The sequence below is a fragment of the Carassius auratus genome, unplaced genomic scaffold (assembly GCF_003368295.1).
Source record: "Carassius auratus strain Wakin unplaced genomic scaffold, ASM336829v1 scaf_tig00214282, whole genome shotgun sequence".
In the NCBI taxonomy this organism is placed as follows: Eukaryota; Metazoa; Chordata; class Actinopteri; order Cypriniformes; family Cyprinidae; genus Carassius; species Carassius auratus.
The window spans coordinates 1,388,136-1,411,103 of NW_020527593.1; the positions used below are offsets into that span (position 1 = coordinate 1,388,136).

Below are 22,968 nucleotides of genomic sequence, written 5' to 3' on the forward strand. Positions count from 1 at the left end.
AGCATATGTATTTTAAAATGTATTAATTACAATGATTATTATTATTATTATTATTATTATTATTATTATTATTGTTATTATTATTTAGTGTTTACATTTGGTTTAAAAGGCCAAAATAATATAGGCCTATTATTCAGTGGCAGATCTCACTATCACAGCTCATTCCATATCAGTGTTGTTATCATTAACAAAAACTACAGCTGAAAAAAACGATTGAAACATTTTTGTTAATTGAAATAAAACAAATAAAATACAATAGAAATATAAGATTAAAAACTAAGTAAACTGAATGAAGATTAGAAATTCAGCTGTGGTGATAAAAAAATAAGAACTGAAATAAAAATGAATGAAAACTAGAAATGTATTACAGAAACACAACAAAATTACTACAATTTAAACATATTTACAATTTTTATATATATATATATATATATATATATATATATATATATATATATATATATATATATATATATATATATATATATATATATATATATATATAATTTGTTTGACCTGTAATATTTTTTTTTTGTTAGTTAATTTTATTTAATTTTATTTTTTTTATAAATCCAACCTGAAAAATATTCATTATAATAAAAAGTGTGACATCTTGCCTAGTGTTTACAATAGACAAAATTATGTTGGTTTTGGACATTTATCATTAGACTTCATGAACCACTGTTCACAAGTGGGGAATTGACTTCACACATCCATTGAAAATCACATTGAGCTCAAATAACCTGCTAGTTAAATGTTGTAGAGAAGTGCAAAAAAAAATGCCAAAGATACGTTTCTGGTGTTGTACTTTTTAGGACTATGTCCAGACCTCCTAATGCAGACCTGTGTATTTAGCCTCAAAAACAAACATTCCAGTGTCCAGAAGCTGCGTACATATTCAACGATCTATTGAGGTGTTCAGAAAAGGGGGCTTGAGAAACACACAAAAGCAGCTGTGTCCAGTTGGAGTTCTAGAGCTCTGCTGGATGCATGGAGAATCAGCAGAAGTCTCCGCCTCCCACGCGTGTGAGGGCTTCTCAGGTTTGTCTGGTCCTCAGTGCGTTGGTTTCTCTGAGCTCCCTGAGTTCTCAGGGGCTGGCTGTAGGGCTGGGTTACACCTCTCTCATTCCTCCCCTCAGGTCCCTGCCACTGTGTTTTCCTTCCCTGTCCTGGGCAGCACACGCACACATTCACATACACACACCTTTCTTTTTCCCTGGATCCACCATCCTGGGCTGAGAAGCCAGGAGAGAGGGTGGCAAGGTTTGGAGGAACCGCTGGGACGATTGAATAGCGATTCTTCACCATGGCTAGATTCTTCATCATCTTCAGAAGCTTGGTTCTGTTGCAGGCACTCTGCTTGGCTTTATCACAAGTGGTGAGTTTGGCTGCGGTTAACTACTTTTTCTTGGTGCTGGATGATCTTGAGGATGAGATCGTGGCTCTTGGAGAACATCTTATGGAATGAGAAATGATTCACTGTATGGATTGGACTGGATTGTCAGTCAAAATGCCAATAGATAAAGTTAATTTAGATGAAATTCATGTAATTAGTTCATAAGACTGGTTAGATTACATGTATACTGAAGACTTTTGATAAAGTTAGGCTTTTGCATTGTTTGTTCTTCTGACAGTTTATCCAAATGGATTATTTTGCTTTCTAAAGCATGCAGATACAAGAGGCCTGGTATTTAAAAATATACCTTTTTTTTCAGTCAATGTTATCTTTTGATTCTGAAAGCTTAAACTATTTAGTTCAGTAAATGAAATGAATAAAATATGAAGATGAGAGTGAATGTGAGACAAATGTAGAGAGAAGAGAAGGTAGAAAGGAGAGAGTACAAAGAGGCCATTGAAAATACACTGCTGCCAGAAGCTGCTATCCAAACAGACAGAACCTGAAACTGCTCGCAGCAGAATAACACATACTTGTCACATTTACAAGGACCAACTCAGACCAATGCTTGCATGCAGCTCATATGCATAAAAAGTAATGCATTAAATGAATGTGCATTCATTTTGAGTCAACCACCTTATCAGGTAATGCATTGCAAAATAAATGTATCTTTGATGCTGAATGGGGGAGGGTCTGTGGAAACATTCCCAGCCTCCCTTATCCCACCCCGGATACCCTGATTGCACAGCCTCTGCCTTTAATTTATTTTTCATCATAAACCTTGTTCTGTCTATCAAATGTTAATATTTAAACATGTCTGAGGCAGTGTTGTTATTGTTAACTAAAACAATAGTACACATCTTTTTTTTCAGTAATAGAAATAAAGCTGAAATTAAATAATGTAACTGCCAGTAATTATTGTAAAAAATATTAATTTTAAATAATTCTGAATTAAAACATAACAATTTATAATCAATTGCATACAGTTGGCTGTTTTCATGTGTTTCATTTTAGACCGGTCCACCCGGACCGCAGGGCCCCCTTGGTCCCCCTGGCCCCGCTGGAACTCCCGGCTCTGACGGCATTGATGTGAGTATAGGAGCCGCCTGACTGCACCACAGGTCGAGCTGGTACACAGACACTCATTGTGCACCTTGTTTCATGAGCTCTGTATTCATCTTCACTACCAAAATCTTGCCAACAGAGGGCGCAAGAAATAAAAACAATCACACAAAAAGGTTCTGTTAGAGGTTGAATCTTCCCCATACTGAGAGATGGCTACTAGATGATGATTATTTGGTACAGTCGTGTCCCAGGCTGGAATCAGTATAAGACACTCCACTGCATAGCAAAAACAGAAGCTGGATCCCTCTATTATACCAGGATATTTCGATTTTATAGTCATAATTAGTGATAAATGCATACAGAAATATAAATATATGCATTAACATATTCTTATAGTAGTTATTATATATAGAATTATGACACCCAAGGCAAAATACTATTAAACTGAGGATATGAATGGGTCAGGGTGGAGAAGAAGCTTTTTTGTTGGTGGAGACATACATATAATTTATTTACATTTTATTTTTAGACATTTCTTTGACATTGTAAAACCACATAGACATGTGTTAACATGCTACATTTAGCAGAGGCTGTGAGAATTTGAAGTTATGAGTTATGTTTAATAGGTTCATGATATCATGTACTGTTCTTTAATGCAGTGTTGTTGTTGTTTTTCTTAAGAAAAACATTATTATTAGTGACTTTCAATTTTAGTGATCATTATCTTTGCTATAGAGTCAACTGTTGTGTATGTGTGTTGGTAATTCATCCCCATGCTTTACATTGGTTGTCTTTGCTCATGTGTCTTTTTTTTTTTTTTTACCCTAATTTACAGGGTGAAAAGGGTCCTCCTGGACCACCTGGACCACCAGTAAGTAGTACCCACTGTTCATATTTATATATTTGCACAACCATTCAAAGTATTGTATTAAAATCACACTCCAATAACTGAGAGTGTTTGTCATGTGTGAACCACTTCCCAGGGTCAGAAGGGAGAGTCAGGTGAGCCTGGTCCTGATGGATCTCCAGGGGAGGATGGCATTGATGTGAGTGACACATGCAATTAAGAAATTACAATTATGAACTTGCATGAGGTTATTGATCAGTCATAATTTAGTTGGGGGTGGGTGGGGGGTATTATCCATAAATAAATCATTTGGAGGTGAATAATAATGCATATTTCAGTATCCTGTCAAGTTCTCATTGAAATAAAAACAAAGCAAAACTGGAGCGAAATCTCATTTTCAATCACTGCATTTGTTTTGTAATGAGCAATGGCATTTGAATTATTTTCACACCTCCACTCTGAAGTGTTGGCATGAGACTGAGAAATGAGATGTTAGTCCTAATTGAGCAACACTTTCTCAGGCACATGCTAGGAAGCAAACATTAATGATTGGATTTTCTAGTTAATCTGCTCTGGAATGTCAATCCCTATTTTTTTTATTTTTTTTCTGTCTCTGTCTCCCCCACCCCCCTCTCTCTCTCTCTATTAGATTGTTAATCTGAGGACCTATCAGTGTATAAATGTATTTTTTTAAAATTTTTGACCATGAATGAGTGTATGCACATAGATCTTTACATGTTACTATAGACGTTCTGCTTCTAAATGACCTGCTTAACTTTTCACATCACCTTAGACGTGTTAACATGACCCAGTGTATGATGCCATATAAATAGTTACTGCCTGATTTTTATTCAGGAGGCTTGTTTATCTCTGTTCTGTCTCCAGGGTTTGATTGGTGCTAAGGGTGAGAGGGGCCCTCGTGGTAATCCTGGACCAAAGGTCAGGAAATCATTTGTTTTTTTTTCTTTATGGATGCAGAGTTCACACAATGTATATTCATGCAGATCATCATTTGGCCAACAAATATAATATGTCATTTAATGTTTAACAAGTGATGATAGAGGACAACAACTGAATATTATGAATAACGTGAATATCATCTAGGCATATTGAGAATATTGAATAACATATCATCTTTTCAGTCCTTGTTATTCTAGAAGTGCATAAGAATGGAATGCATCTGATTTCACATGTTTTATTGATTTTCACAGGGTCAGCCAGGGTCTAGTGGACCACCAGGGCGACCTGTAAGTATAAAAAATATGTTATGAATTTGTTTAACAAAAAATAATTGTGTAAGACCACCACCTGCAGCTACCCCATCTATTCAACAGATGATATTGGACAAAAATATAACAATTCCTGATTTTTGTTGTTTGAATATTTCTAAGGATGCAAGGCATTGTTTTCCAGTATTAATGGACTACAATCAATATGTGTTGCTAATTTTTATTTTTATTTTCTTTTAACCTTTAGGGACCTGGACTGCCTGGACTTCCTGTAAGTAACCTAGTTCATAATCTATTTAATTTCCTTAATTTGCTTTCCCTTCCTATTTTACTTCTTTTATTTAGGACTTCTTTTATTTAGGGCCTGAGCACTGATGGTGCAAAGACCCTCTTGGAATTACTCTGTTTATTATATTACTGTCATTATATAAACCACATCTTTCATGGTTATTATTGTTATCTTTATTTTATATGTCTTTATTACATATTCCCTTATTGTATAGCTGTATCTTATATTTTATATTTGATCTAGATTTTTAGGCTCTACTGTTAGTGTCATCTGCATGGACCAGGGGTCTGAGTTACTAATGTTTCAGATTAATAAACAAGTGTATACATTTCACTGCTCATTATCTCATTACAGGGAGCAGCAGGAACCATTGGGCCTCCTGGACAAATTGGGCCTACTGGGTCAAAGGTGGGACTCACTGGAATATACATCTTCGTAACACCATGACAGTATACAGATCTTTCATGGTTAAGAATGCTGTTTATACTTAACCTTTGATACTAGCTAAGACAACTGCTTTTGCTGTAGCTTGAATAGTTAAAAAAAAAAAAAAAATCTCACTCATTAAATGTACTGCTGAACTGATGCCCACTTGAACTCAAACTCTCATACCACAGGGTGACATGGGAAGTCCAGGACCTCCAGGAATACCCGGACATCCAGGAAAGCCAGTTAGTGACAGAATGTTTCATTTACTGCACTTTAAATTGTAGTCTTCTCAAGTCAAACCACAAAATCCAATTCTGTGTAGAAAGCTGTAGGGCTGAAAATGAATCAGAACAATGAAATGACATCTCATCTCATAACTACTGCAATTCCAAGCATTTTATTTCATTTTCTGCTTTATTACATTTCATGTGAAGGCATCCATTTGGGATCTGATTTAGAACTGTATTACTTTATAATAAATAATCTCTCCAAATATATATATTTTTTTTCTTCTTCCCAGCCACCTGCATTTATATCCGTTTTCTCAGTTTTTTCTAATCCCTAGTCATTTTCAGGGTCCACCAGGGAAGTTTCTGGGTTTAGAGGAAGGCAGTGCTGATTTACAGGTAAGGTGATGTCTGCATGGTACATAGTAATATGATACATTTAATTCTAAATATTATATTATGATAATATTTCTGCATTTTCATATTTACTATTTATAATATAAAACAACATATAATATGTTTTTGAGTAAGTTCGAAAATATTCATATACAAAAGCTGTTGTTGACAATGTGGTTGTAAAGTTGATTCATTTAATGTGTTGTCATTCACAATGATTTATTTGGGTTGGGTGCCCGCAAATAATCCTACAGTCCTACACTGTTCATTACTCATCTTCCAAATCAGAATCAGCCCTTCTCTGTATTTGGTTTTTCTCAGAGTTTGTCCTGTTAGACCTTACACACCCCTTATTGATCTCAGTGTTCATAAATATTTCTAATACGTTTAATTAAATGGGTGCCGTCAAAGGTTTCTGCCCATTAGCACCTCTCTGGATCAAGAAGCAGAGCGGGTTCCAGTCGGCCAGGAGTCTGGAGGCATCACATGGCAGACTGGTGGACTGCTTCTCCCCCGGCCTAGCATTCAGCTGGAGACCTGTTCTGTCTGGATCAATCCTTAGCATCCATTTGCTGTAATTAGAGGGCTGGTGGTCTGAGATCTAGAAAAATAAAATAAAAATTCCAAGGCCTTAACACACTTTTTAACCCAGCTGTGATGGTTTGAATTAAACAAACCTGACATCGATTGTTTAGCCTGTGCTATCTACAATTTTACACTTTTTTAATCCGATGTTGCTGATGTGTGTTCTAGTGTCCAACCAACTGTCCACCTGGGCCAAAAGGTCCTCAGGGCCTACAGGGAGTGAAGGTCAGTAAGTTAACCTTTTATACTTTCTCAAATGTCTTTGTTGTGAATTAATATGACTATTGTTAAAGGATATTTCAAAGGCCTTTTAATCACAGGGACATAAAGGTCGCTCCGGGATATTGGGAGATCCAGGTAGCATCGGAAGAGTGGTATGTTTTTTTTCTTTCTGATGATGTATGTTATAATAATAATAATAACAACAACAATTGAGCGCACACACACACACACACACACAAAATACTACTACTACTAATAATAACACTTACAATAATGTTCCATTTCGTAATATTGCTTAACTACATTAGTTAACATGAATGAACAATATTCTTCTAAAGCATTAATCTTAGTTAATGTAATTTTAACATTAACATGATTAAAAACAAGTATTAACAAAAAAGAAATCGGTTAATATTATTTGATTCACCTGAGCTAAAGTAAACAAACAATGAGAAGTTATAATTCTATTAAATAACTTTAACAAATATTCTTAAATACTACAACAAATGCAATGCTCATTATTGGTTAATATTAGTCAATACATTAAATGTGAACTAATGGAACCTTATAGTAAAGTATTACCATCACAACCACAACAACACTAATAATAATAATAATAATAATAATAATAATAATAATAATAATAATAATAATAATAATAATAATAATAATAATGTGTAAATTTAAATGTTCATTTGTACATTAATTTGTTATTTTAGTCTGCTAAAACATTAAGATTGCACTATTTATGTTATGGTGTGTACACTTTGTAACCACATAGGGGCGCATGTGAGCACCCATCTGAATGATAAAATTACACGAAAGACGTCACCTTACAACTTTAAACCTCTTAAATCTCTCATATAGAACAACAAACATACTGATTGGCTGGTAAAGTTAACTAAACCCTGTTTATTATGAAGCATCCAGATCATGCGTTGAGGTGCCCCGGTATCTCACCCAAAACACAGCGTCCATCAGCAGAGCAAGATTATGTGTTAATGGAGCCCCTCACGGCATATAACTGCCTCTAAGCTGAGCGTGAGTCACAGACAGAACTCATTGACCCAGATGAAAGGAGAAGGGGGCTGGAAGGTACTGAGAAGTTACTGCGTTGTGAATTAATCAGACTTAATGAGTCCCACAAGGACATTACAATGGACTACAGGGACAGAACGGATTTACCCATAATGCAGAGCATGACTGTCAAAGCTCTAGTTATAAGTCTTTGGGAAATGTTGACTTTAAGATTGACATTCAGAACAAAATTGTCATATATATTAAAAAGAATTTTAGCCACAGTGTCATAAAGCAACAAACCACATAATATCCCAAAATAAAAGTAAGACTAAAGGCCATTAGCTATTATTTGTTTTTCAGAGGTAAGTATCCGTTTCATCCTTGTATTCTCATCTTTAGGGCACAAAGGGTGAAGTCGGCATCTCCGGTGAACAAGGAATACCAGGCCCTCCAGTAATGTATTTATTTCTGTCCTGGTTTGACTTTGACTATTTTATAATGTAAGCCTCTGTTGCTATTACATCATGGCAAGTCATTTTAGCACTACCTTTTATAAAGGTCCTAAGATCGACTGTGAAATAAAATATCTGCTCTACCACAATAACTTTAGGGCCCACAGGGTCTGAGAGGGTATCCAGGAATGGTGGGGCCCAAAGGCGAGACGGTGAGTCACAGTTCCCAAAATATTACTCTTCATCTCTTTATGGATACACAAAATATGATTTCGACTGGTCTGAGGAGATATATGAAGGGGCAGTTGACAACATCAGTTTTACTACTGTTAACTAAAAAAATTAAAGTAAAACTATAAACTTTAAAAAAAAGTGAAATAAAGCTGCAATAACATAGAATATAAGTTAAAAACTTTAATTTTGCTTTGGCAATGAACTGAAATAGAATATGTTTAAGATAAAGCAATAAACTAAAATTTATATAAAAATCAATTAGAGCTAAAACATTCAAATTTGAAATATATAGAAAATATATATATAAAACAATCAGAAGTTAATTCAAAATTTTCATAAATTCTATTACAGTATATAATTAATAATAAAATAACAGAGGGGAACCGTACAGGAGATGAGGACAACAGTCGATCCGTCTCGGAGTTAAAGGCATGACTATGAATAATACACATTTAGCATATCGACAGCTGAGGCTGGGCGGATTTGGTCCATTAAGTCTGTGGCTAATATCATTACACAGTCTTTGTGTGTGAGTTGAGACAATTATTTTGGCAGGCTGTTTTAAATGTAAGCTCATATAGCTCATTTTAGCTTCCCCACAGAACTGTACGAATCGGTTGATTTGCATACACGTGTTTTATTATATTCCGAACCAAACCCAGTGGAATGTACACAAACATTGCACAACTTCATTTGCATTTGTAGGACAGCAGATCTCCACAGACTGAATTTGTATGACTTTGTTTTACCATCTATAAAAACTTAAAAGTGATTCACAACCTCTGTGACAGGGACCACGTGGTTATAAAGGAATTTCAGGACCGATCGGCATCCCTGGACGCCCTGTGAGTCTGCAAGTTATATACGAAAATATTTCATTTTCATAACTGACAAAAAAATACATCAAAATTATAATCTTACCGTGCAATACAGGGTGAAGAGGGACCCCAAGGACCACCTGGAGAGCCTGGTGACAAAGGCGACATGGTAAGTATTTATTATTCACATCTATTTCATCATTAATTTGTCCTTCTACATGTTCATTTATCAAACTTTTCATCCAGTTATCTATTAATTCCTGCTGTTGTTCCCGTAGGGAGAGAGTGGTGTACGAGGGCCTGAGGGAGTGGTCGGAAAGAAGGGAGAGAACGTAAGAAAGGATCTGGCTAATCTTAATGCGATTTAAAACAGGCCCCTAATCTTATGCTCTTAATCTTTTGATTAATGTGCATTGTCAGGGTCTTCCAGGAATTGATGGAAAAGATGGAACTCCTGGCATCCCAGGAATAAAGGTATGGATTAAATCAGTTCCCGCAGCAGCCGTCATTATTCAAGGAGACACATGTCACATGTAAAGTATAATACACACTCAGTCAGAGTAAGCAAGTCTTCTTTCATCCAGAGGGGGTTTATTATTTATCAATAATGACTAGATAACTGTTCATGATCCTGGTTATTATATGCCTATATATCTATATATCAATCTATCTATCCCTAACCATATCTAATAAAATGATGATGATAATATAATATATTAATGTTTTTTTTTTTTTTTTTTTTTTTTTTTTTTTTTTTTAATTCATATATGATGCTGTCTTGTACTTTTTTTGTTAGGGTGCTACGGGACAAAATGGAAGACCTGGAGCTCCTGGTCTCCAGGGAGACCCTGTAAGTAGAATTTCATACTTCATAATCTGCATTAGATGTGCAAGGAACCCTTTCCCATCTTCCTCACATCTGTCCAATGTGTTCCCGTTGTGAAATGAGGGTGATAAAAGGTAAAAAATGTAAAAGTTTAGTGTATTTTCTGTCTACAGTCCCAGCGTGACATTCTTGCCCTGACTATTTTAGAGCCTAAACCACCTTGAAATTGCTCGTGTTATTTACTATTCATCATCATCAAACATGACTCTCCTGGTGACTTGGGGTAATGGAGTGTGCTGGTTATGATACAAAACTTAACAACGTAACTGTGCAAGCCGTAATACAAGCACCCTCACTAACAGGATGAGTTATTGCAGCCTTGTTCTGATATCAGCACAGAGTAGAGGACAGACATGAAGCTCTCCACGGAGGTCTGCAGGGGTCACTACATTCATTCTCCATGCAATTCATCCAATTTTTTTAGGGTTTGCCTGGTATGCCGGGAGCCAAGGGGGAAATGGGATTTAAGGTGAGATCATGCAGTTATTTTATGAATGCGTAGATAGTTTTGTGGAACCATACTAGTTTTTGGATGTCTGTTGATACTGTACAATCCATTAGTGCTTCATTCTGCCCCTTTCAATAATTTATGTGCCCCATTTTGAGTTTAGGGTGAGCCAGGACCCAGAGGCTTGATGGGAATGCAAGGTCTTCCAGGACCTCAAGTATGTCACTTCATTCATAGACAGTTTTATACATAATCCAAAAGCTTTTTCTGGCTTCTCATTATGTTTCTCGTTCTTTTAGGGGGAGCCTGGTCCTCCAGGTGGACCTGGCATGGAGGGAGTCCCAGGACCAAAGGTCAGTGGCTATCCTCATTTACAAATCATGTCATTAACTTTAAAGGAAGCTCTCTTTTCTTAACTTTTCGGTTCTTATCCAATAGGGTGACAGGGGCGAAAGAGGACCAGTTGGGCCTCCTGGAATTGTTGGCTTCCCTGTAAGTATCTTTATTTTTCAGACATTTCTTTTCATATATTTATTAATTTCTGCTATAATCAGGGTTTCCAGGCTCAGAAACCCTGGAGATATTGGGGAAAGATCAATTTTGTTTTAACAAAAATTACAACAAACAATAATAAATAATAAAAGAAGAAATACATTTCAAAAACATACACTGTAAACCCTAATAAGTTGAGACTACTCAAATGATTTGAGGAAAGTGGTTGCGTAAGTAAAATTGAGTAATGGCAAAATTGACAACTCAATTCAATTGAGTTGACCTAATGTTGGTCTCTTCATTGAATTAACTTAAATGTTCAAGTACAGATAACTTAAAAAGGCAAATAGACTTAACTTAAATTTTTGAGTTTTATATGGTTTACTTGTTTTAATGATTTAATACAAATATTGTTTTTCCATTAATAGCTTTATTTGGTTTATACATTTACATTAATTTAAGAAACATTATCAAGCTCACATTTTTAAGTCACATTAAGACACTTGAACAGCACTTAACACTTAAGCTCACATTTTAAGAAAACAGTAGCTCATATTTTTAACAGCAAGCTGCATTTTTAAGTCACATTAAAATATTGAGCTCATGTTTAACAGTAAGCTTACATTTTTACAAAACATTACACTCACATTAAAAACAAAACATTAAGCTCATATTTTTAAGTCTCATTTTCAAAAGACCATGTGTAATGTAAATGTGTTGCAATTAAAAGTGCGCCAAGCAATTTCTCGATTTTAGCCAAACAGCTGGTTTGCCAACGACTGTGTTTTAGGCTGCAGGTCTTTCTGCCCCAAGGAAAGTAGAATCCGCTGAATGAAGTCAAACATGTATCCCAGTGACTTTGGGTAACTCAGGTGCAATGCATATAGAAGTCCGAACAGAAGGCACATTGCTTCTTCAGGAAGGTCATGTAGATTGTCCATCACTAATTTTCCCTCGATTATGATTCCAATCGAAGAGGGAGACCCATCTTGTCCCATCTTCAACTATCAAAATCCCCACTGGCAGATCAAGAATTGAGCTGTGATCATCGGACATCTAGTGAAAAAACATTAACAAATTAAAATTAATTCACATACATGCAAGCTCATTTACATTTCAAAAAGGTGCAACTTAAAGGGTTAGTTCACCAAAAAATTTTAATTCTGTTAGTAATTACTCACCCTCACGTTGTTCCAACCCAGTAATACATCATCGGAACACAAATTAAAATATTTTTGATGATCCGAGTTGTCTACCTCCTCCATAGGCTTCTCTGTAATTTAAACTTGCCAGCCCAGAAAGTTTGTAAAGACGTTAAAATAGTCCAAGTGACCACAGTGGCTCAACCAGAAATTTATCAAGCGTAGCATTACGTCATGTAACAGCGCAGCGCCTCTGGGTTGTACATCAGAATGTAGGCTCACGCTGGTCATGTGTGTGATGGTGGCCAATAGTGAGCCTACGTTCTGACGTACAACCCAGAAGTGCTGCACTGTTAGACTACTTAAAACTCACTCAGAGAAACAAAGAGGACAATGTATAGTTGAATAAAGACATTATTTTGTTTGTTTTTTTGTGCACAAATGTATTCTCATCGCTTGATAAACTTCAGGTTAAGGCACTGTAGTCACTTGGACTATTTTAACAATGTTTTTAACTTTCTGGGCCGGCAAGTTACAATTACAATAGAAACCTATGGAGGAGTGAGACAGCTCTCAGATTTCATCAAAAATATCTTAATTTGTGTTCCGAAGATGAACGAAAGTATTACAGGTTTGGAACAACATGAGGGTGAGTAATTAATGACAGAATTTTCATTTTTTATTACACATTCACACGATGTCTCACATACACTGCATCAATATCAATCTAAAAGGGTTAGTTCACCCAAAATTTAAAATTCTGTCATTAATTACTGAACCTTGTGTCGTTGCACATCTGAAAGACCTACGTTCATCTTCGGAACATATATTAAAATATTTTTAATGAAACCCATTAGGTTTCAGTCCCTCCATACTAGAGATCCAATTCAATTACCACTTTCAAGGTCCAAAAAGGTATGAAAGACATCATTAAAGTAATCCATGTGACTCCAGTGGTTTAACCTCAATTTCATGAAGCTACACAAGTAATCTGTTTGTACAAAAAAAAAAAAAAAAAGTACAACTTTACACAATATAATCTCCAATGGACATTCACGCAATTACGTCTGCTCTCACATGAATACAAAACTCAAACGTTGTGGTGCTACATGAGATACTGTCTTGATAAGATAAACGATTGTCGTTGCAGATAAACATTTTCAAAATTACATTTTTTTGCACAAACATAGCACTCGTTTTGCTTCATAAAATTAAGGTTAAACCACTGGAGTACAGTAGTACAGAGTACTGCAACAAAGTATTTCCTATCGTCCTTGAAAGTGTAGTTGTGTTGGATGTCAATGGAGGGACAGAAAGTTACAGAATATCATTAAAAAAAATCTATTGTGTCTTGAAGATGGAATGACACAAGGGTGAGTCAATGAATTACAGAATTTTCATTTTTGAGTGAATTAACCCTTTAGATTGATACAGTGTGTGTGAATGACCGAGATTGTGAATGTGTGAGAGTGTGTATAGAGGGTGAAAGGGTGTCTTTTGGACATTTTCTCCTTGGAACACTTACCAAACACATTTTAAAGAAAGCAGGAGAGTCATCTCCAAACCAAAGGGGTAGTCCTTGAAGCACCAAAGTTCAGTTTTTCAGTTGGCTCTGATAGCTTGTGTGGAAAAAAATAACATTTTATTAAATCCAACCACTTGATAATAATACATTATAACAGCCTTTAAAGATTTAATCAGAGATCAACTATGAAGTCTATATTGGGAGTTTATACAGAATCAATCTACTATCTTCTAAGATATATCTAGGATAAATTATTGGGACTTCTAACTAACCTTTGTTGCTTCAGAAGGTTCATCAAGAGGTTCATCATCATGTTGGTCAGGGGTGTCATAAAATTCCCTTTTCAAGTTCTTACAAGCAATCCTATTAAACTCCACGTAGACCTGAAAAAATTATGAAGGGGAAAGTAACGACATGCATGCATGGTGTGCTTGATTATTTTTTAAGATAAGTTAATTCCAGTCAAAGGTACAAACATGTGTTGACCTAAAAAAAAAAAAAAGGGTAATTATTTATTTACTTACATTTAAAAGGATTTTTCATTCATAAATAAAGATTTGCTGTCAATTTACTCACACTCAGGCCATCCAAGATGTGGGCGACTTTTTTTAGCAGAACATTAAAGGAGATTTTTAGCTGAAATTGTTGTCTTTGGCTATTCATATAATGAAAGTCATCTGTAACCATCCCTTTGATTGTCAAAAAACGTGTGCAAGCAAAACAAAATACAATAATTGTGGTCCCTGATGATATATTTGTGTCTTATGAAATGAAACGATAGGTCTATGCAAGCAACATTATTTATAACATTATAACCTTTACCCTGTACAAACAGCCCTGAGTGTATTTTCTACAGTCTGGAGAGCGAGTGTAAAGATATATCAAACTTTGGGAATATGTGAAAACTCAATCTTCCCAATTTGAGATCACACATGTGAACAATCTTACTTTTTTATACACGTAGCAGCATCAAGGATAGTAGCAAGTACCATTTTGCACATCCTGCTAGTTGTAAATAAACCACACATCAGGGTGCTTGCGCTCCAGGCTGTCAGGAGGAGATGGGTCTGTTGTGTTGTTCATCAAAATGATACTTGCTGCTATCCTTAATGTTGCAACCCGTTTAAAAAAGCAAAATTACATTCACATGTGTGATCTCAAATCGGGAAGATTGACAGATTCCCAAAGTTTGATATAACGTTAACGTTACATCTTTACGCTTGTGTTACAGACTGTAGTAAACAAATTCAGCTTTGTTTGCAGAGGCTGTGGATTAAAGGTAATATATGAGGTTTAGTTTCTTGCATAGACCTATCATTTCATATAATTTCATTCCACATAGCTATTCATTAATTAATAATATCTCTGTAAATGTGTCGCAGGCAGGAAAAGGTCTGCGGTTTTTAGTAAACATACCGGCCAAAGAAATTCTTTTAACGATTAACGTTAGGCATAAGTCAGTATTCACGCGGCAGCACAATTTTACACCAAATAAAAGAAACGTCCTTTCACAAATTACACAAAGAGCCATTTCAATGTCTGGAAATAGATTTTCTCGAAGTTCGAGCCGCAATATCACGCTTAGGCCTATTGTAAACAACAGCGCTAAGTTAGTCTGTAAAACATTGGCTATGTTTGGAAGTTAAGGGTTTTAACTTAAATGCATTTATACCTAAAGTCCATTTGTATAAAAAAATAACATTTAACAGACAATAAATCAAAATTTACCAGCGTAAAGTTACTCCTGTGGCCTCGACTCTTCCCCCTCCTCGTCTGCTTCATAACCACCTGCCTGCTAGTGTTACTGTCCCTGCGGGAGGAAAACGGGAAATTCAGATGTTCTTACAGAAAGTTGGTAACACGAACGTGTTTATAACTCGAAGATACTCAAAGGCAACTAACCAAAATGTAAATATATATTTTTCCATTATTCTACCTACCAGCGTACTCTGGGTCTTTCACGACGACTCTCTTCCCGCCTGCTTTAACGCCTGTCTGGCCTCTTGTGCAGCTGGCCCGCTGCCAGAGTAAAACGGAAAAGTATTTTCAACATGCAAATAACATGGCAATAAAACGTATAAGGAAATAAAAAAAACAGCGTGTGTATATTTATGCGTTGCGTTTAAACCTTTACTTACCTATTTAACTTTAAACTTTATTATTTATTTGTTCTTTCAGGTGTTCCTGCAAATGACTGTGTCCTGCAGTCAGTGCTGCGTCTTCAGCAAATTCGACAAAAAATTCCCGCCTTGTGTTATATTGGCCAATCGGCGCTGTTATCAAGGCAGAATTTCAAGCGCGACCAATCATTTTTAAACAGAGACGTACCGAATAATTTAAATAAATGGAAATTCTGAGTTAATAACACTTAAAATCTTAATTCAAAAGATTTTTCCTGCCAATGAGTAATTTAAACACACCTGTTTAAGTTTTGATGGCAAAACTGGTTGTTATAAGTAATGTGAAGTTATGTTAACTTGATTTCTTTATTAATTACAACATTAGGGTTTACAGTGTATATAGAGTCTATAAAATATGTATAAAATGTATAATAATAATTAATAATATATTTGGTAACACTGGAAGTCTTTATATACAATGACTTTATCTATGAATTGTATTTTTATATAATGCATTGTTACAGTATTTTTAATGCATTAATAATCCCTTATAATCCATTTATGTAGTTTATTTATGATCCCATGAATAATTGCACAGTTATAAAATACATTATAATACTTATCTTTTTATGATTGCACCCCTTAGAGAGCATAATGCAATAAAACACAACATGCTATTTCAGATGTAGTAAGGAATCCGCAAATAGGAATGCATTTTTTATTTTGATTACAATTATGTATGCTCTGCAACATAGATTATGAATACCTTTATAATGCATTATACAAGAAAAGTTAAAAATAAATTGTCACCATTTTTTAAAATACTTATCCTATCAACACAATATATACAAGCAATGTAATGAAAAACTGATGAGAATTCATTGCTTAGAAAAATGTGGGATCAATATATATGTATTTATAATGGATCTATTTCAATTCTTCACTGGTCTTCTCTGTTGTACCTGCAGGGCAGTAAGGGAGAGAGGGGACCCATGGGTGTCCCAGGTGCTCAGGGTCTAACTGGAACCAAGGGTGACAAGGTTTGTGACCATATAAACAGTAATTAAGGGTAAATGAACTTTCTTCCTGTTTAAACTCACAGAGTGATGAGGTTTGACCACATGGGGGCAGTCTTCACTCATGATTGGACTCTTTTCACTGGAGGACATCTATGCACTTAGATAATTCATGTCCATGTTTCCAAATAATACCCCTCAGTTCAGCATGAAATATACTCTTATGGACACTTTAATGTTTGTTGTCCTTTAATCTATGATATCCTTGCTGTTTAAATACATTGAATATTGGAAGTAAAAGCCAGCTGATTTAATGTGCCCGGAGAGTTTAAGGTAAAGTAAGATATTACCAACAATAAATTCCCTGCGTCCCAACCATTAGGGCTGACACTGAGAGATGTCTAATGTACAATTGCATCTCCTTACAGGGATTCCAAGGCAAAGTGGGATCAAAGGGAGATGTTGTGAGTACACCCTCAGATAAATGCATGCACGTATTTATGGAGTGAAATAGAAACCATACATCACAGTCCACATCATAAAAGATAACGACGGAAGGTGACGTTGATGGATCTCACCTGCTTCTTTCACAGGGTGATCCTGGTGTAGAGGGATTGGCTGGGGAGAAAGGAGAGAAGGTAAATAAGGCCCTAGTCTGATGCATTTATTTAATAGATTGGTTCCAGAGGACTTCTGTTCATCTTGAAACTGCGTCTCTCTCTGTCTAACAGGGACAATCTGGGGAGCCCGGACCTAAGGGACAGGTAAGGACAGTGTGAAGAGCACAGATAATGCCAGGTGAAATACATTATTTAGTTAGATTCAGCTTTTGTAGTTTGTTTTACAATGCCGCAGGACACGAGAAAGGTGAATTGTGTCCGTTTTTATTTTATTTTAGAATACTTTATGCTGTCTCAGTTTTATGAGCACATTTAAACAAGTCATTCTGATGTGTGAACTTTTGAGTTATGGGCAGGACTACTTTTTTTTATCCTACAGATGGATGATGGCATTTACGGCATTGTTGTTATTGTTAATTAAAATTACATTTAAATGATTCAAAATTATTTTCTTTAACTGAAATAAAGCTGAAATCAAATCAAATATAATTACATAAAAAACCTTTAACACTTACTTAAGATAGATAGATATATATATAGATAGATAGATAGATAGATAGATAGATAGATAGATAGATAGATAGATAGATAGATAGATAGATAGATAGATAGATAAATGTTGCCTTTGCAACTAACTGAAATATGTGAAAATATAAAATTACTAAAACTAAATCTGAAATAAAATAAATAAAATCTGAATAGAAGTACTGAACTAATAAAAAATGACAAAATAAAACAAAAATCTCAAAAATAAAAACAAAATAATTCAAAATATTAATAAATATAGCGAACAATAAAATCATTTATTAATTTAATTAATTAAAAAAATATTAAGTATATTAACAAAGTAAGCATATTAACAGTATTTTAATAATGCTACAATAGCACTGGTTTGTGGGGCATGTTCAGGGAAACTGTTTGGTAACAATCATCTGTATGAGACTTGCTCAGACTTATTATTCTTCTGCCCAAAACTCTGGCACGGAACAAGGTTTGTTCTACTAGATTAATGTTTTTATTTTAATTAATACATTTTTTCTTACTGTAAATTGTGCAAAAAAAGTATCTATTCTTATTATTAATTGTTATTATCAGCTTTGTAATTAATATTGGCTTTGTAACATTTTGCATAAACAAGAGGAAAAACGGGAAGTACTTTATCACTCATATTTTCATTGTTTTTGCTATTTCAATGGGTAGCACTAGTGACAAAGAAATGACATATTTCACCTCTAGGGTAATGATTAAACTTCAGCATCATCCTATAAAATAATACTGAACATCTCAGTTTCTATATTTCTTAATTACTGCCTTCTCTATCAACAGCAAGGTGTGACTGGTGACCCAGGGCACAACGGCCCTACTGGAGATCCCGGTAAACCAGGAGACCAGGGTCCTCCAGGCTTACCTGGTTCACGAGGCCTGCACGGAGAAAGAGGAGTTCCAGGGATGCCAGGGATTCAAGGACCATCTGTGAGTGTTGAACAGCATCAACAAAACCTCAAGAACAATTTCCAGCACCTACATTACCCAAAAACATTCCGTTCAGCATTTTTTTGCCTCCAATACAACAAAGCCAAAGTGTTACAACAGCCAGACAGGTTGCGATATAGCATGCAGAGCTCAGCACAATAGAAAAAAACACTTGCAGAAAATACTTTGATGTGTGCTTTCCTCATTTTTATGATTTCGCTTTCCAGGGTCGTGATGCTACAGATCAGCACCTCATTGACGTAGTCCTGAAGATGCTTCAAGGTGAACAACAATAACTGTACTTTCTCTGAACAGCTGCGATCAGTGTATCAGGAAGATGGCTGCTAAATCTTACTTAAATCGTGCACAGTACTTTTCATCCATCGAAATGTATTTCGAAACGTGCAACTCATCACTCCTCAGGGACAGCTTTCCTGCCAAAAACTGTGGACTGTGTAGTCTGCAGCTATGTATCTGCTGTTCAGAATAGACTAGCACACAGTTTTGTTTTCTCTGGGATTGTCAGTCTGTGTGCTCTCTGATCATCTATTTTGCAAGAGAGAGATGACCTGAACCGGCCCGTGATAACCTCCACTGGCTCCCACCATTTCACACAATGTAATCCCTCAGCCTTCAGCCTGCGGTTGCACACTTACCTTCGCTTATACACACACACACACACACACACACACACACATACGCTCACCTGAACCGAGGGGAAGGATTTCTCTCTCATTCCCCATTGGAAAATAGATTAGATGTGGAGATTTGGTCACTGTGACACTTTGAGAACTGGTCAACAGATGAATGTCCACCTCTGGGTTGTTATCTTAATGATATTTACCCAATATTGCAGGACACCCAGTGAGATGTGACTGTGTGCTAAGCTAAGGTTCAACACTATTTGCAGGGATTCTTTTCAGGGTTGAGCACCTCCATCACACATTACATACTTTTTATTCGTCTGTGCTGCTCTTTCGGTGTTGTTCTATGTAAACATGAGCTAGATGGATGTGTTTAACCTCTGCGATCACGTTTGGAGTCTTTTGCAGTATTGCACATAAGGGGCTGTTCACACAGAACATGTTTTTCCATCCCACTGTTCGTCTTTCCCATTGTTTTTCAGTTTAAACAGGCTAGACTGACATGTTTGACCATTGGGCTTGTGTCATTTCTTTTAAAAGATTGCTTTTCCCCATTTCACTGACCATGTCTTATGTTTTTTAAAGCAAATATGTGTTATGCAGTAATGACCCGCATCAATGAATTCTATAAAAAAGATCTCACATTTTTACATTTCACTGAGCTTCTTTTCCATTGTTTTTCTATTTGAGCATGCAATAGTAGATATGATTGACCGCTGCGCTTGAGCTCAGCTTTTTTGACGCTTCTCGTGCACGAGGAGCTTCACACAGAATGCGCTTTAAATGGCTTTTTTTTCTACTTTTCAATTGTTTTCCTATGTAAACATGCTATATGAATTTGCTTAAATTTGTTGCGTTCATGTCTCGCGCATGACACCGCATACTCAAGTTAAAATAAGTGGACAACATGCCACTCAAGTTAAAATAAGTGGAGATTTTAAGAAAAGAAATGTCTCCAGACCTTGCATTTTTTTTATTGCACTGCCTTGCATCTCATGTTTTTACATTTCGCTGAGCTTCTTTTCCATTGTTTTTCTATTTGAGCATGCAATAGTAGATATGATTGACCGCTGCGCTTGAGCTCAGCTTTTTTGACGCTTCTTGTGCACGAGGAGCTTCACACAGAATGCGCTTTCAATGGCTTTTTTTTCTACTTTTCAATTGTTTTCCTATGTAAACATGCTATATGAATTTGCTTAAATTTGTTGCGTTCATGTCTCGCGCATGACACCGCATACTCAAGTTAAAATAAGTGGAGATTTTAAGAAAAGAAATGTCTCCAGACCTTGCAATTTTTTTTTTTTTTATTGCACTGCCTTGCATCTCATGTTTTTACATTTCGCTGAGCTGCTTTTCAATAGTTTTTCTAATTAATGTCTTTCGCAGTATCGCACGACATGGCATTCTAAAAAAAGAAACACTCAAGTTAAAATAAAGATTGTGTGCAGCATCTTGTGCATGACATGGCGGTCCAAAAACAGGGTTCATGATGAAAGAAGTTCAGCCTTAAAAACTGCAGCTCTAGGTTTCCACTACCCTGTGTTTTTAGACACTAAAACATGTTCTGCATGAATGACTTCAACTTATCTGATCTGAATCACTTTACACTGAACTTCCCGCTTTCTATTCTTCTGACAGAGAAGTTAGCAGCGGTAGCGGTGAGCTCCAAGAGAGCGGTGCTGGGTGGAGCAGGTGTGATGGGACCTCCGGGTCCTCCGGGACCACCTGGACCTCCAGGACCTCAGGGTCCTCATGGACTGCCAGGCGGCCGCGGTATTCCTGGCATGATCGGGGCCTCAGGCCAGATAGGAAACACTGGTTTTAAAGGTGAAAAAAACCTTGTAAATATAGATCTTGCTCTTGTGAAATACTGTCAGTCATCTTCATTACTTTAAAATCCTATCCCCATGTTTCCATTTTGCAGGAAAGAGGGGTACAAAGGGAGAGAGAGGGGATCCTGGCCGACCACATCCTGGCCAACCGGGACCTCCTGGACTGCCAGGTAAGCTCAAAGTCCACCGGTTCAGTCTGAATTGTCTGAATTGGTTTACTCAGCAGCCCATCCTGCTTTCTCACAGGTCCTCCAGGTCTTGACGGCGTGGCACGTGATGGTAGGCCAGGCGAACAAGGACCACATGGTGCAGCGGGTGAGCCAGGCCGCCCCGGAAAAGCTGGTCCTCCTGGACTTCCTGGATTTTGTGAAGCAGCTGCATGTTTGGCAGCCTCTGTCTACACTTCTCCCAGACTACAAGAGGCGGGAACAGTGAAGGGCCCATCCACTTAAATCAAGCCCTCTACTGGGGCATAAGAACATCTCGGAGAGAGAGAGAGAGAGAGAGAGAGAGAGAGAGTCAGAATAAAACAAAGAAAAGGAGATGAAGCATGGAAAGAGAGGCACACAGGCCTTTTCTTTATTGGACACTTTGTGAGGGGGGAGGGAACAGCCGCCGTCTGATATTGTGAACTTTTTGTATGCATTAGGATTGTTTATGAATGATTTGACATCTACAGAAAGGAAGTTTTAAGTTGGCAATGTTAGCCGCTGCTGCTATGTGGCACCTCACAGTACAAAGAGATGTGAGAACATTACTAGTGACATCACTGATGACATCATCATCCTGCGCCCTGGACTAGAAGAACTGTGAGAATGCCATTCAAACAAAGGTGCTGTTTTGTGTGCGATTTTTTTTTTTTTAAGTGTTATTTGTTTTATGAATCTGATACAAGCTTCTAAAAGATAAAGGATGATAGTGAGATTTTTTCATGCCAGGAAATTCCCCTATAATTGAACCAATAATAAAAAAAAAAAATATTTAAAGCTACTTTATTAATAGATTCATTTACCTTGTGCTTCAGTGATCAGCTTCCTTGGCTCAAGAGGATACATAATGTCCCTGTTTTGTATTGTACCTGTCTGATCCATGAATCAATGCCTCTGTTCTGCTCTTCTAGGTGAGACAGAGACATGCTCCCATTGACCTTATCCTCGATCCCATGCTGTAAATCTTTGTACTGTAAATGTGTATTCATTTTGAATGGACAGGGTGGGTTTAAAACTAATATAAATTTATTGAATTCAATCAGCATTCAGGATTAAACTCCAAACAATGCTCAGACTTTCTGGTGAAATACAAACCTGTATGCCACTTCCAAGATACTGTGTTATGTACTTAGAGAAGAACTGATTATCTTCATTAACAGAATATTTATTGTTCTTTTCTGGTTCGTCTGTAAAGACTCAAGTTTTCTTGCCTGGTTGTTCAGATTTACCCCAATCAATAAAAAGGAACGTTTTGTAAAACTCAATGTTCTTCTGTATCGTGAACATCTGAGAGAGGCAAACGATTTGAACTTTTGAAGAACTTACTTTCTCTCTTCTCGATCTCACACGTC

General features: G+C 36.3%; 1 protein-coding gene and 1 long non-coding RNA gene across 2 annotated transcripts; one reads left to right on the forward strand and one right to left on the reverse strand.

Annotated features, from left to right (window-relative positions):
• Positions 1-1,056: 1,056 nt before the first annotated feature.
• LOC113091752 (collagen alpha-2(IX) chain-like) lies at positions 1,057-22,881 on the forward strand. Its single transcript, XM_026257382.1, has 32 exons — positions 1,057-1,378; positions 2,411-2,485; positions 3,297-3,332; positions 3,445-3,507; positions 4,194-4,247; positions 4,520-4,555; positions 4,785-4,808; positions 5,181-5,234; positions 5,444-5,497; positions 5,831-5,881; positions 6,632-6,688; positions 6,784-6,837; positions 8,105-8,158; positions 8,316-8,369; positions 9,183-9,236; positions 9,325-9,378; positions 9,488-9,541; positions 9,630-9,683; positions 10,006-10,059; positions 10,520-10,564; positions 10,707-10,760; positions 10,843-10,896; positions 10,982-11,035; positions 16,791-16,862; positions 17,267-17,302; positions 17,432-17,476; positions 17,570-17,602; positions 18,785-18,931; positions 19,159-19,213; positions 21,214-21,402; positions 21,500-21,577; positions 21,654-22,881. The coding sequence occupies exons 1-32, from the start codon at positions 1,307-1,309 to the stop codon at positions 21,857-21,859; spliced, it is 2,076 nt and encodes a 691-aa protein (XP_026113167.1). The 5' UTR covers positions 1,057-1,306; the 3' UTR covers positions 21,860-22,881.
• LOC113091753 (uncharacterized) lies at positions 11,988-15,969 on the reverse strand. Its single transcript, XR_003287430.1, has 6 exons — positions 15,841-15,969; positions 15,643-15,721; positions 15,431-15,512; positions 13,975-14,085; positions 13,703-13,796; positions 11,988-12,091 (listed from the first exon to the last, which is right to left on the reverse strand). It is a non-coding gene; the product is annotated as an uncharacterized LOC113091753 (long non-coding RNA).
• Positions 22,882-22,968: the final 87 nt, after the last annotated feature.

Bases quoted from the DNA above. Each gene is read 5' to 3' on its own strand.
- LOC113091752 (XM_026257382.1), top strand. From the start codon at position 1,307: ATGGCTAGATTCTTCATCATCTTCAGAAGCTTGGTTCTGTTGCAGGCA. The intron at 8,370-9,182 runs GTGAGTCACAGT...CCTCTGTGACAG, and splicing joins TGGGGCCCAAAGGCGAGACG to GGACCACGTGGTTATAAAGG. The intron at 17,303-17,431 runs GTGAGTACACCC...CTTCTTTCACAG, and splicing joins TGGGATCAAAGGGAGATGTT to GGTGATCCTGGTGTAGAGGG.